We start from the raw sequence: 17,414 nt of genomic DNA, 5'->3' as shown, positions 1-17,414 counted from the left end.
AGTTTGAGACCAACTTGAGCAACATAGCAAGACTCCATCTCAAAAAATAAAATAAAATATAATTTTGTATTTTTTTCACTTAATGTATGTAGGATTTTTTCATGTTGCTTCATATTCTCCTTGATTACTATTTTAATGAATGCATACTATTTCATTGAATAGGTATATCATAATTTACTTAACTATTCCTCTAATTTGAGAAATCACTTGGTAATTAGGAAAGCCGAAAGCTTATCATAGCTGTATATCTTGCAATCTTCATCTTTTATGTTGATCTTTTAAAATTACCTTAAAGATTTTTATCTACATAATTACTAATTATATATTTGTTAATGTGGTAAAATGTGTATGATTCTTTTGCCCAAGTAATCATATGAATTATTGAAGTAAAATAATCAGAATATATTAAACTTAACTTTTATTTTATTTCATATTTATTTCATATTTATTGAATAGCCAAACGTTTCTCAAATATGTGAGATCGACGACATTATATTGGATATGGTTTACTCTTCCTAAGCAAGACTTTGATTACATTTGGAACACCAAGTTATTCAATTTTCAGAGGCTGTTGCATGATTAGATTTTAAATATTAAAAAATCTGCGTTGTTGTATGTCACACAGCCTTTCGGTAATAAAATTTGTTTATTAAGTTATGTTAACTATCAAAAGTATTTTTATTAAGATGATTGAAGTTTAATCTTGTGACTAGTTACTTATAACAATGCTTATCTAGTCTAAGTAGTATATTACAAAATTCCATTGACTACAAACACAGCTGATAAACCCTAATTGACAAAAAGAAGATTTCTAACAACTAAATAGAGGTGTAGTGTTATTATATAAAACCTTATATACTTTATTCCTCGAAGAATCCACTAAACCTTTACCTAGTGTCTGTTAACTTCTTATTTTAGACAGAATTTAGAAAGATTACTAGAATGCAAACTTTCGAAATTTCAGTCTGCTGCTACTGTGTAATTTTGGAAGAATCACTACCTTTCTGAAAATGAATTTTAAAAAATTCTTGACCTTTCCGTGACTTTCAAATTCTGATGTAATTGCCTGTTTGAAATCTCTACTTAGATGTATAATAGGTACTTCAAATGGAGTGTTTATTTTTCTCTCTCAGTCTGTCATCTTAGTCTTCTTCATATCCTAAAAACTATTTTTCACTCAAGAAAAAAGTCATCTTTGATTTATCTCTTTTTTTTTTTTTTTCCACCATCTTACATTTAAGTCATCATCAGATCCATTGGCTGTACCTCGAAGAGATAGCCTGGGTTCTGCTAATTCTCTCCATTTTCTCTGCAGACACGCCAGCATCACCTTTCACTTGTATTACTGCCATAGTTTTATGCTACTTCTCAGTCTTTTTTCCACATGGTAGCCAGAGACAGCTTTAAAAATTACAAATCGTATTATATTATTCTTCTACTTAAAATCCTGCAGAGATTTTAATTGTATTGAGAATAAAAATCCAAGGTCTTTGCTATGACCTACCTACAATTACTGTCTTTCTTTCCCATCTCATGTGTGACCACTTACTTAGCCACTCTAATCTCTGTACAGTTCCTTAAACATTTCAACTTAGTCCTGATTTAGTGGTCTGCTTCTAGATCTTCATTATTCTCAACTCAGATCACCTCTCTTGAGGCACCTTCCTAGAAACCTAATTTATGGTAACTGTTACGTCTCACTCCCCATTACATCATCTATTAAAATGTATTCATATGAGTATTTGAAACAATTTTTAAATTAGTAAACATGTTGATTTTTTGTCTTCCACCCTAATTAGAACGTAAGCTACATGACAGCAGAGACTTTGTCTACCTTATTGAGTGTTTGAACAATTAAAGCCACATAGAGGAGATATTCAAGAACTATTTGCCAAATAAATGAATGATTCCACCTATAAATGAAAGATCAGAGTTTTTTTAAAACGTGTCCTGTTAGGAAAGCCCAAAGTCATCTATTTTAGAGTAATTATCGAAAACAGTTTTATACACTCACACATACACACACATGTAGTCAGTACTTGAAGACCTTTAAATGAAAAAATTTATCCAGTTATCTAAAAGAAAATCATCTGATGATCTAATGAATACTCAAGTATGTTAAATAAGGTATTCATGTAAATTGTTTGATTTTTAATCTCGTGACTTTTACGTAGATTACAGCATGGAGCCAGGTTTGTGAGGAATATTAGAGTGGTGGGATTCCAGAATATAAAACTTGGACGGATTGTGTGGAGTGGCTATCATCACTAATTCTGAAATTTTGAGCTTAAGCCACATCTTATAGGGAGCCGAAGAAAAACTGTGAAAATTATGTAATGTGTGTCCTTGGTATCTATATGATTTATCATAAATATATGCTGAAATTTTAATGTCTATTGTGTGAATATCTTAAACTTAAGCTTATGATATTTACACTAGTTTGGGAGGGACAGCATGTTCTTGGGTTCATCCTACTTAGTTAATGCTTTCTAATTAACTGACAAAATAAATATGTATGACTATTATAAACAATGAGGTATGTTTACTGTATATTTTTGTTCTTCCAGCTAAATACTATCATCCAGTTTACTTTTAAAAATAGAGTGTGCACTCACGAGTAGCCTGTATTACCAGTATTTGATAAATGGATATCCAAAACATACACTTTCTATGGAATTTCATAAATGAGTCATCTTATTTCAGTAGTCTAGTGAGTCCCAAATATGTAAGACAAGTATATGTAAGATCAGTAGTCTGGTGTATGTATGTAAGATCAGTAGTCTGGTGAGTCCCAAATATGTATAGACAAGTGGATGTAGGATGAAGCTTGTAACACTTAAAATGTTTCTGGTCTGCTAATTATGATATGTTTTGAAAATGGCTAGTGGTTAGAACCAGTTAAAAGGGAAAATGGTATATACTTAGAATGACTATCTGGAATAAACATAAAGCACTTAAGATAAATGATCATGAGACTCTCAGTTTTCTGTTTAAAAGCAAATGCTGGTTTGCTAAGAAATAATTTCAGTTTAACTTTATGTATTCATTAATGTATAAAATCAATATGAAATGTTTTAAGTTAGAAGAATGTCAAATATTTGGAAGCAAAGATTATTAGCTGCATTTAATTAGGTATTGTGTGTGCAGGAAATATAAATAAAACAATAAATATTATTAGCATGTAGTTCTGAAGTTGAGTAAAATAGAGTTTTGATATAATCCACATTATTCTTCTTCTTTAATCATTTGTTTTCTTAACTTAAAGCATTTGTTAATATAATTTGAATATTATTCAAATATAAGAAATCTATGCATAATGGATGTTAATTATTTCATGTTCCAATGGCTTACAAACACAATTCGCAATATCAAGTACACTGAGCCCTCTAGTGATTTTTTTTTTAACTGCTGTCACAGTTGCTGTCTGAGCACATTCCTTTTATTTTTACCAACAAGTTTATTGGTGAAAATTATTTCGTTCATTTTCTTTAATTTGAAATGAGAAATAAAAAGAAACTTTTTAGGGAGTGGTATAAAACATGGGCTGTTTTAAATATGTTCGGAAGTTTTGGAGGGTTTTTCTTTTTTAACTTGCTGTTTCTATTCAGCATGTTCTGTTGATAGTGATGCATATATAAGCAATAATATTATAAGGATTTTTTTGAGATGTTTATTTTGAAATAAATGCAGAGGATACTTACTGAACAAGATAAATCATCATATTTTAAACAGCAAATTTGGTGGTAATTTGTATTTGAGCCAGGGCAAACTGAGTTTAGGTCCCGTCTTGGCCACAATTTATTAGCAGTGTGGACTTGGGTAAATTATTTAACCTCTCTAGGCCTCAGTTCCCTCTGATAATTTCTTCATGTAGTCTCTAAAATAATCTTTTAGAGATGTTTCCAGAGGAGTCTTTATAATTTCTTTTCTTTATATTGAATTTTTCTTTCGTAATTTAAAATCTAAGCCTTCTTATTCTCAGAAGATAAATTTATTATTTCTATGGCTTTAAACTTTTTTTATTATATTCCAAATAGAACTATAATATGCTTCTTCCTTGCTTAAAAGAGACCTTAAATAGTAACTGTGTCGCTTTTGCTCACAGTTACATCCCTAGTGGCTGAAAAAGTCCCTGGCTATTTCATTCAGTAATTTGGTGCTCATTTAGTAACTTGGTAAATGAGTGAAGAAAAGGTCAGCTCCTTCAGTGTGGCATATGTGGCTTTTTGTAGTCTGCTCTTGGCCTACTTTTCCATCTTCATCATCTTTGCTACTCCTTTTCACTAGCCCTAAGTGTTTTTCTAATACGCTGTTTCTTGTACCTGATATGGCATGCTTAGTGACTATCTCTCCCTCGCATACCTCAGCATATAGTTCATATTCTTATAGAAACCTAAATGATGTAATCTAATTTTAAACATGCCTTTTTCTTCCTTTAAACGAGAAACTAGGGCCAGGTGTGGTAGCTCACAACTGTTATCCCAGTGTTTTGGGAGGCTGAGGTGGGAGGATAACTTGAACCCAGTAGTTCAAAGACCAGTCTGAGCAAGACCAGCAAGACCTTGTCTGTACTAAAAATAAAAAAGTTAGGGCCGGGCGCAGTGGCTCACGCCTGTAATCCCAGCACTTTGGGAGGCCGAGCTGGGTGGATCACGAAGTCAGGAGATCGAGACCATCCTGGCTAACATAGTGAAACCCTGCCTCTACTAAAAATACAAAAAATTAGCCAGGCGTGGTGGTGGGCACCTGTAGTCTCTGCTACTCAGGAGACTGAGGCAGGAGAATTGCTTGAACCTGGGAGGCAGAGGTTGCCGTGAGCCAAGATAGCGCCATTGCACTCCAGACTGGGGGACAGAGCGAGACTCTATCTCAAAAAAAAAAAAAAAGAAAAGAAAAAAAAAGTTAGGTGTGGTGACATGCACGTGTAGTCCCAGGTACTCAGAAGGTTGAGGCAGGAGGATTGCTTGTCCCCAGAAGTTTGAGGTTGCAGCGAGCTGTGATTGCTCCACTGCACTTCAGCCTGGGCAACAGAGCAAGATGCTATCTCAGAAATCAACAACAAAACCCAGAAACTAGTCAGTTTTAAGGATCATTTTAAACATTGTCTAACTTTTGTTATGAAAACAAATATTTGTATTGACAGAACTCCTTAGTATAATAACAATCAGTAAATGATTGTTGAATTGATTAGAATGTTATAAACCTCTATATATGTAATAGGTTTTGTTTGTTAGTATATTCTTCTGATACTTTATTTATTTCTTGAACTATAACCTTCAAAAACAAAGAAATAAATTTTTTACTGAAAGTTGAATATAGAGCTTTTGCTAAAATGCTACATATTTTGGCTAGATTCAATTTAGTATTTCTTTGGAGGACATTATGTATGCAGTGTATATCTTTAAACTTTTCCCCTCATTTAATTATAGTTCTTTTTGCAAGTAGCCAGCATAAAATCATTCAGTAAAAATTTATTTAGCAGCCTATTCTGTTCCTGGCAATTGATTAGGTACTAGAGTAATACAAAGCATAATAAAATACAGAATCCTTAGTTTCAATCTAATGGGTCAGAAATACATATAAAGGACTCATTTCAGTATTTGTGGTTAAGGGTCATAGTAATAATATATAAAGAGAGTTGTCTGAGTGTCTAGTTGTTGAGAGAAGCTATGGTAGTTCCTTAAATCTTCTAAAATGTGGTGAAGCACAAAGAAGTAAAGATAACAATTGTTTAGGGAATTGGAGAGAACCAGAAATTGCTTTTGAGCTTAAACTTGAATGGTAATGAAGAGTCAATGAGAAGTCTTGGAACATTTTGTAAGCTGGAATGTGAGATGATCAGATTTGTAGTTTAGGAATAGTATACTGTTTCTTGTCATAAGTCTATAAAAACTGGAAATAGCTGCATTCGTTCATAGCACTATTTTAGTAAACCTCATATAAAAATGAAATATGACAGTAATAATAATAGCTACCATTAATTTATTTCAACATATTTAACAAGTACCATCTCTGTGTATGGTTTATAGTATATGGTTTATAAATATTATCTAATTAAAGACTGGTTTTGAAGTTATACTATATGACTTCATATACTAACTCTACCATTTATAGCTGTGTGAACTTAAACAAGCTTTCTCAAGTTTCAGTTTCCTCATCTATAAAATATTCTGGTATGGCTATAGAAATAATTAGGATATTTTATGTAAAGGACGCCTGTGCTTAGCCCATAGTAAGCACTCCATAATTGTTAGCTATTTTAAAATTAATTTTTGTAACTTCCTTGTGTTATAAAGATAACACCTTTAACTTGAAATATTACCTTGCAGATGAGGAAATTGAATTTAGAGATCTTAAGTTATCTGCAGGTCATACTTGCAGTATTACCTTGCAGATGAGAAAATAGAATTTAGAGATCTTAAGTTTCTTAAAAGTTATATTGCAAATGGTGGCAAAGCCAGTATTTTAACTTGGGTCTCTGACTGTAAGCCCAGTATCCTGAAAAATGTGCTGTACTGTCCTTCCGAGGCTAAGTGATCAGGAGAAATTGGTGAAGAAAGTATCAGTGGTACTCTCAGATGTTTAATTGGCCTGCCTAAGAGCTTCTAGGCCTAAGAGATACCACTGTGATCTCTTCTATGGTTTGTCCAAATGAAAGCATAAGCGAATGTATAATAGATAAGTCTATGTTGTCTAACTCATCTATGTTGTTACATGTCTCAATAATCAATTCTTTTTTAATGCTATGTAGTATTCCATTGTATGAATATATATAACATTTTGTTTATCCATTCATCTGTTGATGGACATTTGAGTGGTTTTCCTGTTTTAGACTATTACAGGTAAAGCTGCTGTGAACATTCATACACACGTTTTTGTATGTACATATACTTCTTTTTCTCTTGGGTAGAGCCTCAAAGGGGTATGTTAGGTGTATGTTGGTTTAACTTTTAAAAACTTGCTAGATTGTTTAGTAAAGTGATTGTACATTTAGTTTAGGTGTATGTTTGTTTAACTTTTAAAAACTTGCTAGATTGGGCTGGGTGCGGTGGCTCATGCCTGTAATCCCAGCACTTTGGGAGGCTGAGGTGGGTGGATCATGAGGTCAGGAGATCTAGACCATCCTGGCTAACATGGTGAAACCCTATCTCTACTAAAAATACAAAAAAAATTAGCCGTGCCTGGTGGCTGGCACCTGTAGTCCCAGCTACTCGGGAGGCTGAGGCAGGAGAATGGCGTGAACCTGGGAGGCAGAGCTTGCAGTGAGCCGAGATCGTGCCTCTACAACTCAGCCTGGGGGACAGAGTGAGAGATTCCATCTCAAAAAAAAAAAAACAACTTGCTAGATTGTTTTATTAAAGTGATTGTATATGTAGTTTATCTGCTATCAGTATGTGTGAATTCTTTTTTCCCTACATCCTCAACAATACTTGCAATTAAAATTTAAATTATTAAACATTTTGCCAATTTTTTAAATGTTAGCCATTTTAAAAGTTTCATAATTGTGATTTTAATTTTTATTTCCCTAATGACTAATGATGTTGAGCATTTTTATGTGTGCTTATTTGACATCTGTGTATTTTCTTTGGTGAAATGATTCTTCAAATCTCTACGTACTCTTAAAATTAAATTGCTTGTTTTCATTGTTGTGTTGAGTTTTTTTTATATATTCTACATGTAAGTACTTTATCTGATATATGTATTGCAAAGATTTTTCTCCCATTCTATGGCTTATCTTTTTATTTTCTTAACAGTATCTTAAAGATAATAGGCTTTCCATTTTGCTTAAGTCAAATTTACTGATTTGTTCATAGATCTTATTTTATTTAAGAAATCTTGACATAACTCACATCCACAAAGAATTTCTTCCATGTTTTCTTCTACATGTTTTATACTGTCAGGCTTTACATTGAGTCAGTGATTCATTTTGAGTTAATTTTTGTATGTGACACAAGGTATGGATTCAGGTCATTTTTTTAACATGTGTATATCCATTTGTTCTAGCATCATTTACTGAAAATGCTGACCTTTGTCATCTACATTGCCTTTCAGCCCTTGTCAAAAATCAGTTGTCCAAATATGTGTGGATTTATTTCTGGATTTTCTGTTCAGTTCCTTGATTTGTTTGTATTTATGTAAATACCTTGCTGTTTTCTTTAGTGTTTTAATAATTTTTGACATCGGGTAGTTTTAGCTCTCTTTGTTATTCTTTTTCAAAGTTGTTTTGTTCCTTCTAGGTCCTGTGTGTTTCCATATGAATTTTAAAGTCAGCTTGTCAATTTCTATAGGAAACCCTGGTGGGATTTTGATTGGAATTGCATTGAATCTGTAGATGAGTTTGGGGAAAAAAAAAAAATCTTAAGAATTTTATCTTTCATTTAGCAAAATAGAATAGTTTTCAGTATACAGGTCTTTCCCATCTCTTTTCGTATTTATCCTTAAGAAATTCATAACAGAGTGTATTTTTGCTGATTAAAAAAATTGCTTTCAGATATTTCATTGCCGATATATAGAAATGTAATTTTTTAGTTATTGATCTTGCATCCTCCAGCCTTCCTGAATTCACACATTAGCTTTAGGAGCTCTTTTGTAGATTCCATCTGATTTTTTACATAGATAATCAGGTCATCTCTAAATACAGGTATTTTTTTCTTCCTTTTTTATATTAATGACTATTTCTTTTTTTTTCTTTTTCCCCTTTTCCGATTGCACTCCAGTACAATGTTAAGTGGATAGAACCTCCAATACAATGTTAATTGGTGAGTGAGTGTAACACCCTTCCTATTCCTGGTTTTAGAGGAAAGCATTCAGTCTTACCCTGTTAATATGATGGGAACAGCTATGACGTTTTTGTAGATGCCCTCTATCAGGTTGAGGGATACTCCTCTACTTCTGGTTTGCTAAGATTAAGACAAAAAAATAATAATAATAAATGGATGTTCGATTTTGTCAAATGCTTTTTCTGCATTTATTAAGATGAACATGTAGTTTTTCTATGATATATTATGTTGTTTCTAATTTTTAAATTTATTCTTTGAGGAGTATTAGTCTGTGATTTTATTTTGTTTGGCTTTTATATTGGGGCAGTGCTAGCTTCATAGAATGATTTGGGGAGTATTCCTTTTTTTACATTTTTTTTTGAAATAGTTTAAAACTCCATGTAAAATTGATATTATTTCCATCTTAAATTTTAGGTGGAATTCATTGGAGAATCTTTCTGACCCTGGAGGTTTTTTTGTGGAAATAATTTTAACCTCATTCTTAATTTCTTTACTAGATATTGGGTTAAGTTGTGTATTTGTTTTTGAGTGAGCTTTGGCAATTTGTGTTTTTTAATAAAGTTGTCCATTTCATCTGAATTGTCAGATTTACGGGCATATAGTTGTTCATTATATTTTCTTACTATTCTTTTAATATCTATATTATCTCTAGTGATGCCACTTTTCTCACTCTTGATATTGATAATTGGTGTCTTCTCTTATTTTTCCTGATCAGTCTGCCCAGAGGTTACTCAATTTTATTAATTTCAAAGAATCATCCTTTTCTGTTTTTTTGTTTCATTGATCTTTATAATTATTTCCTTTATTCTGCTTTGGTTTTTATTTTCTTTTTCTAATTTTTCATTTTGGAGGATAAAGTTTTTCTTTTGAAACCTTTTTTTCTTTTTTAATTGATTATTTTAAAAAGTTTTATTTGTAATTGACAAATAATAAAGATAGGATGTGATATGTTAATGCATGTATATAGTGCACAATGAAACTGGAAAACATCATTCTCAGTAAACTATCGCAAGGACAAAAAACCAAACACCGCATGTTCTCACTCATAGGTGGGAATTGAACAATGAGAACTCATGGACACAGGAAGGGGAACATCACACTCCGGGGACTGTTGTGGGGTGGGGGGGGGGGGGGGGGGGGACAGCATTAGGAGATACACCTAATGCTAAATGACGAGTTAATGGGTGCAGGAAATCAACATGGCACATGGATACATATGTAACAAACCTGCACATTGTGCACATGTACCCTAAAACCCTAAAGTATAATAAAAAAAAAAAAAAATCAGGGTAATTAGCATATCTGTCACTTTAAATATTTATTATTTCTTTGTGATAATAACATTCAAAATCTTTTCTTCTAGCTATCTTGAAATATACATTATTATTTGTTATAGTCTTCTGTGTAATAAGATGCCAGAACTTAATCTTCCTGTCTAACTATAACTTTGAACTCATTGACCAACCTTTCCCCATGCTTTTCTTCCCCCTGTCCTCTGTAGCTTCTGGTAACCACTACTATACTCTCTACTTCGATGAGATGAACATTTTCAGATTCCACATATGAGTGAGGTCATGTGGTATCTTCTTTTTTAATATAGTAGTTAGTGCTACAAAATTTCCCCTAAGTATTGGTTTAGCAGCCTCTGCAAATTTTGACATAATAAATTTTTATTTCCCTTCAGTTAAGAATACTTACTACTTTCTGTTTTGATTTCTTCTTTCATCAGTGGTAGAAAGTGTGCTATTTAAGGAGGTGTGCTATTTTGTTTCAAATATTTAGATATTTTCCAAGTATCTTTCTAATAAGCGTACCTGATTTAATTCCATTGCAGTCAGAGAATATGCTTTGTATGACTGTCTTCCTTTTTAATTTATTAAGACTTGTTTTTTGACCAAGAATATAGTATAACTTAAATGTTTCAAGAGCAGTGGAAGAGAACGTGTGTTCTACTATTGTTAGATGAATAAGTGTCAGTCAAGTCAAGTTGGTTTAAAGTGCCGTTCAAGTCTGTGGTAGCCTTGCTGATTTTCTTGCCTCCTTGTTCTACAGATTTTGAAGAGTAGTATTGAAATCTTTGACTATAATGGTGGATTTGCCTATTTCCCTTTTCATGTCTTCAGTTTTTACTTCATATATTTTGAAGATCTGTTATTAGGTATACAAATGTTTAGGACTATTATATCGTGTTGATTAATTTACCTCTTTGTCATTATGAAATGGCTTTCTGTTTTGCTGGTAATATTCTTGGCTTCAAAATTTATTTTTTCTGACATTAATATAGCCATTCCAAGTTTCTGCCAGTAATCCCAACCAGTGTTTTGTTTACTGTCAGACCTTTTACTTTTCATCTAAGACTGTTATATAGGAAAATTTTAGGAAAAAATTATTTAACTGCTCTGTGTCTTAGTTTCTTTTTGATTAAAGGGACGTAATAAGAGTACCTACACCATAGAATTCTTTTGAGGATTAAACAAAATAATATCATAGACTCTACACCTGCACATGTTGCAGTGCAAACTCTGTGTAAGTGTAGTCTATGGCTTTTGTTCCTACTATTACTGCTGCATTTTTAAAAAAGGTTTTTTTATAAACACATGAAATAGAATTTGCTATTGATTTATATCTTCAAGAAGTATCTTGTTTGCTGTTTCATTAGTCATCTTTAATCTAGACTAGATAAATTAGAACATCATCATGATATTTGTAAATGAATATGAACTCAAAAAATACCTGTATTTAATTTTGTTTTCTTACATTACTAATTTACCATCTATTTTACTTAAGAATTGTATTCTGGCTGGGCACGGTGGCTCACGCCTGTAATCTCAGCACTTTGGGAGGCCGAGGTGGGTGGATCACGAGGTCAGGAGATCAAGACCATCCTGGCTAACATGGTGAAACCCCGTCTCTACTAAATATGCAAAAAAAAAAAAAATATATCCGGGCATGGTGATGGGAGCCTGTAGTCTCAGCTACTGGGGAGGCTGAGGCAGGAGAATGGCATGAACTGGGGAGGCGGAGCTTGCAGTGAGCCGAGATCACGCCAGTGCACTCCAGCCAGGGCGACAGAGTGAGACTCCATCTCAAAAAAGGAAAAAGAAAAAAAGAATTGTGTTCTAAAATTTAGGTATAGTGTCATCGTATTTTTCAAATTTATCGAGTTGCCATTTCAAGTATATTCGAATTGTACAATATTTTTCAGTTATTCTCAACTGCATATACCTCCGTTTAAATAAAAGACACATTGTGAAACTACAAATTGTCTTTTTTTAAAAAACAAAGGAAATAAATGTTTACACATAATGATTTGTATGGGTCCTTCACATTGTTACTATTTATAATGGGTGATGCCTTTTTTTTTTTAGATCGGACAGCTGGCTTTTAAAGGAATGAAGAGACTCAATAGAATCCAGTCAATAGTGTTTGAGACTGCCTACAACACCAATGAGAATATGCTGATTTGCGCCCCTACAGGAGCTGGAAAAACCAACATTGCAATGCTTACAGTCTTGCATGAAATTCGCCAACATTTTCAACAAGGTGTTATCAAAAAGAATGAATTTAAGGTAAGTAAATAAATCAGACAACAGCTTTTTAAATGGTAAGAAATACAATAAATTTGCAGTTTTAATATTGCATGAAATTTGAAAGTTCTTAAAGATATTGTACTTGAAGTCGGATGAGTAATACTGCTTGATTTACTTCATTACTATTAAGGCAGTTCTTATTTGTGTTATGAAAATTATATTACCGTGTAAGAAGCTATGAAAATACATTTATACAATTTTCAAAGTGATGCAGCTGTGTAAACAAATTCTATTGTCCTTTAAACAGCTACACACGTATCTCACAAAGATAAGACTTTTAAAATATCACTATTAAGATTTTTCACTGGAAGTAGTTAGAAACATATTTCACAATAAATTGTGACTTGTATTGCCTACTGTAAGACAAATGACATGGTAGTTTTTGCTCATTAATCAAGCTAATGTTCCTTTGGTATAGATTGTATATGTTGCTCCAATGAAAGCCTTGGCAGCTGAAATGACAAATTACTTCAGCAGACGTCTAGAGCCACTAGGCATCGTTGTGAAAGAATTGACTGGTGACATGCAGTTGTCGAAAAGTGAAATTTTACGAACTCAGGTATGTTGTTTACCTAGATTTTTTGCTTAATACCGTTCTTTTTTTAGGTAGTTGTGAAAATTATTAAACGACTATATCTTAAATAACTAGAATACATAATACAAACGTAATATAATGAACTTTTATTTGTAACCACATCTTATCTCTGTACTACAAAGAGTTTTTGCTGGTACTTTGTTTTCTGGTATCCCTTCTAACTCCTGTAATTCTTATTGCATCTTAAATATTGTTAGGTTCCAAGTCAATTGGCAGTAAGGCTATTCTTTTAAAACAGTAGGGGATGAGGATATAAATAACACCAGAGTTTAATTTTAAGAGGGGGGACATATATAGGTCTTAAAATGAGTGCACTAGTATTCCAAACTATTCCATAAGAATGGCTTAGCATATAATAAAGCTTTTTGGTCATTCGTTATTTCATCAAATGCACAGCAGAAGAAACTGTCATCAGAGTAAACAGGCAACCTATAGAATGGGAGAAAATTTTTGTAATCTACCCATCTCACAAAGGTCTAATATCCAGAATCTACAAGGAACTTAAACATTTACAATATAAAAACAACCCCATCAAAAAGTGGGCAAAGAATATGAACAGACACTTCTCAAAAGAAGACATTTATGTGGACAACAAACATATGAAAAACAGCTCAAAATCACTGATTGTTAGAGAAATGCAAATCAAAACCACCGTGAGATACCATCTCCCATCAGTCAGAATGACAATTATTAAAAAACCAAGAAACAATAGATGCTAGCAAGGCTGTGGAGAAATAGGAATGCTTTTACACTGTTGGTGGGAATGTAAATTAGTTCAGCCATTGTGGAAGACAGTGTGATGACTCCTGAAGGATCTAAAACCAGAAATATCATTTGACTCAGCAATCTCAATACTGGGTATATACTCAAAAGAACAGAAATCATTCTACTATAAAGACACATACACACGCATCTTTATTGCAGCAGTATTTACAATAGCAAAGATAGGAAACCAACCCAAATGCCAGCAATGGTAGACTGGATAAAGAAAATGTGGTATATAGACACCATGGAATACTATGCAGCCATAAAAAGGAATGAGATTATGTCCTTTGCAGGGACATGGGTGAAGCTGGAAATCATCATCCTCAGCAGACTAACACAGGAACAAAAAACCAAACACTGCATGTTGTCACTCAGAAGTGGGAATTGAACAATGAGAACACATGGACACAGGGAGAACACATGGACACAGGGAGGGGAACAACACACACCAGGACCTGTTGGGGTTTGGGGGGTGAGGGGAGGGAACTTAGAGGATGGGTCAATAGGTGCAGGAAACCACCATGGCACACGTATACCTGTGTAACAAACCTGCACATTCTGTACATGTATCCCTGAACTTAAAGTAAAATAAAAATAAAATGAAAATAACAATCTTGTCAGATAATTCCAACATCTTTGTCATCTCAGAGTTAGCATCTGCTATATGTATCTTCTCATTTGAGTTGATATTTTCCTGGCTCTTGGTAGGCATGTTATTTTCAGTTGCATCCTGGACTTTTTGAGTATTATGATATCAGAGTGCTCCCTATTTAAATCTCCTGGGTGGGTTGGTAGCTGATACTCTGTTTACACATGTTCCCACCCATCAGTGCCAGTCTTCACACACAGTGAGTTGGGAGAGGAGCACTTTCATTCTCTGTGGTGTTTGGCTGGTGTTGTCAAAAAGATTCTGTTTCTCTTTGGTGTCCCCCTCAGTCCTTTGTATAGAAAGAGAAGTCTTATTTTGTTTGTTTGGGGAGTTAGTTCTGCACCCATTGACTTTCTGAGTTGTGGGATTCTTCACCAGTCTGGAATACACAGAAAGAAACTCCAGGAACTCCCTGCCAGCTCTTTCTTTGAGTCCTGACGTCCCTATCCATTCCTACGTCTTTTTTCACTTTTCAGAATCTTCTGATGTCTGTGTCATGCATTTTGTCTAGGGTTATTAGGTGTAATAAGCAAGAATAAGATGAAAGATTTCTACACTATCTTGTTCAGCCATATAGACTTAAAATTATAACATAGTCAAATTTATAACTTCTTTTGTGGTTTGTGCCTTTTTTGTTCATTGTGTTTTTTTGAAAATCCTAGTTTATCCCAAGTGTATGAAGTTCTTCCACATTTTTCTTTTGAATGATTTAAAGTTTTATTTTTTAGATGTAAGTCTTAAGTCTCTCTGGATTTTTATTGTTATTTTGGTAGGAGCAGGGTTATTATTTTATTTCTTTACCTAAAGAAAGCCATTTTGTCATCACCTCTCTAGCCTTTTCTAGTGAATTATAATATTTTTCTAGTGAATTATAATATTATCTTTTTTCTAGTGAATTATAATATTTTTTCTAGTGAATTATAATATTATCTTTGTGAATTATAATATTTTCTTTTCTAGTGAATTATAATATTATCTTTGCCATATTCTCAATTCTAGTGTTGTCTTGTGGCTATTACTGAGCTGTGTTTGTTGTTGTTGGTGGTGGTGGTGGTGTGTATGTGTGTGTTTGTGTGTGTGTATCTGTATCTGGCCCTCCTTGAGGACTACACTGTTTGAATTACTATCATTTTAGAATAAGTCTTGATTATAAAGCACATTCAGCCTCATTATTTTATTCTCATATATTAGAATAGCCATAGCTACTTACTGAACATTTTAATTTTGAAATTGGACTGTTTCATTACATCAAAAGATCTGTTTGGGTTTTTATTAGAATTATGTTTCTGCAATACTTTAAACAAAGTTGACACCTTTATTATGTCTCTCCATCTATGAGCATTGCATATTTTCCACTCTTTAAGTCTTTTTTAAAGCTCTTCAAAAATGTATTTCCTCATAGGTCTTGTACATTTTAAAAGATTAATTTCCAGATATCTTGTATTATTTGTCACTATTTTTAAAAAAATTGTATATTTTGTAATGGCTGTTGTTGGGGTATAAGAACACTTGGTTTTATTCATATTATATCCCACGACCCTGCTAAGTATTCTTACTAATAGTTATAGATTATCTGTAAATTCTCTTTGACTTTCTATGTAAGCAATGACATAATCTGCAAGTTAAAGCAGTTTGACCCCAAAACTTTGAGAGAAGCCCAGCCTTAGAATCAGATGTTTTCATCATTCGATTCCCTTAGTGTATATACATGTATAACGTTACTATTTTAAATATTTTCTCTTGTCTTTTTATACTTTTGAACTGAGAGAAGGGAGTTTACATAAGCCCAGTTGACTTTATTGAGTGAAGGTTACAATTTTATTATTCTAATGCTAATGAACAACAGACAGAATAATCACAGAATAGTGATTAAGCTGTATCTCAAAGATCATTAAGAAAGTTTATTTTTTCTCATAAGTCTCGAACTTCCAAGCTTTTACTGAATTAAATTAAATTAAATTAAAAGTTGAAAATAGAGAAACATACATTACCTCTAAGGAAGAAAATTGATAAACAGAAATGTAAAAGTACTAGAAAGTTCAGAACCACAGAAGTATTCTACCTGTATTTTTAACTTGTCGTACAAAGAAGTTTTTTTAAATTATTTGGAAATACCATTTGTCATAACAAAATTTTGGCCAAGTGAAAATAAACATTCAGTCAAACCAATTTTTAAATCACTAGTGGTTTTTTGTTTAATAGCAGTTCCAGACCTAATAGAAAAATTCTTGATAAATTACTTTTGTATTGTATTCCAACAAGATTTTTACATATATGAATCTTAAAAATCTCCTAATGATATCTGTTAACATAAATATATATTTTTTGATATTTTTCCAGGTAGATGCATAACTAAAAAAAGTTTACTATTTTTTTACAAAAAAGATTTGTTACTTCTATAGAGTTTGGAAGTTCTTTTCTAAGTAAATTTGAATTTTAATATTGTGAAATGTACCATATAAAGTATCTTGATACATGTAGTTTGTCCGGTAGTTAGCTTTTTGGTAAAACCAAAAGCTTATTTAATTTTATGATTCTGGGAGGTCTTTGTTTTGTCTGTATTCTTACTTTGTGAGTGAAAATGAAAATAATAGAAATATTTGAAATTTAAACTTTTATTATACTCTATAACAGGTTGGCCCAGTGTGTGTGTGTGTGTGTGTAGCAGAACAATATTTTGGGGAGCTGCTAAATGAATGACAGAATTCTATACTCAGATGGTCATGTAATCTGATCTCTAAGAGTTATTCATAATTCATGTTAATATAATAAGGACAACAAAATTAGCTGAGGGTGCAGCTGCTCAACAGGCTGAGGTGGGAGGATCACTTGAGCCCTAGAGGCTGGGGTTATAGTGAGCGTGATGGTGCCACAGCACTACAGCCTGGGTTTATAGAGCAATACCTCATCTCAAAAAAAGAAAAAAAAAAAAGAGGAAGCACATTGGGGGAAAAATATATATAATAGAGATTACAATGCTTTGCAGGAAGGTTAATTTATTTAACATTATAAACTTAGCATTTTCCAAACTTACT

At 32.7% G+C, this 17,414-nt stretch overlaps 1 protein-coding gene across 2 annotated transcripts in view; it reads left to right on the top strand.

The window, feature by feature from the left end:
- Window positions 1-17,414, top strand: part of ASCC3 (activating signal cointegrator 1 complex subunit 3) — a 390,213-nt gene that overhangs the window by 113,418 nt on the left and 259,381 nt on the right. For both annotated transcript variants that reach the window (XM_032155721.2, XM_032155702.2), the window contains exons 9-10: window positions 12,149-12,349; window positions 12,789-12,929. In XM_032155721.2, the coding sequence (XP_032011612.1) occupies window positions 12,149-12,349; window positions 12,789-12,929 (342 nt within the window). The remainder of the gene's footprint in view (window positions 1-12,148; window positions 12,350-12,788; window positions 12,930-17,414) is intronic.

Source organism: Hylobates moloch, unplaced genomic scaffold (assembly GCF_009828535.3).
Source record: "Hylobates moloch isolate HMO894 unplaced genomic scaffold, HMol_V3 SCAFFOLD_2, whole genome shotgun sequence".
In the NCBI taxonomy this organism is placed as follows: Eukaryota; Metazoa; Chordata; class Mammalia; order Primates; family Hylobatidae; genus Hylobates; species Hylobates moloch.
This window is presented reverse-complemented; position numbering and strand designations above follow the sequence as displayed.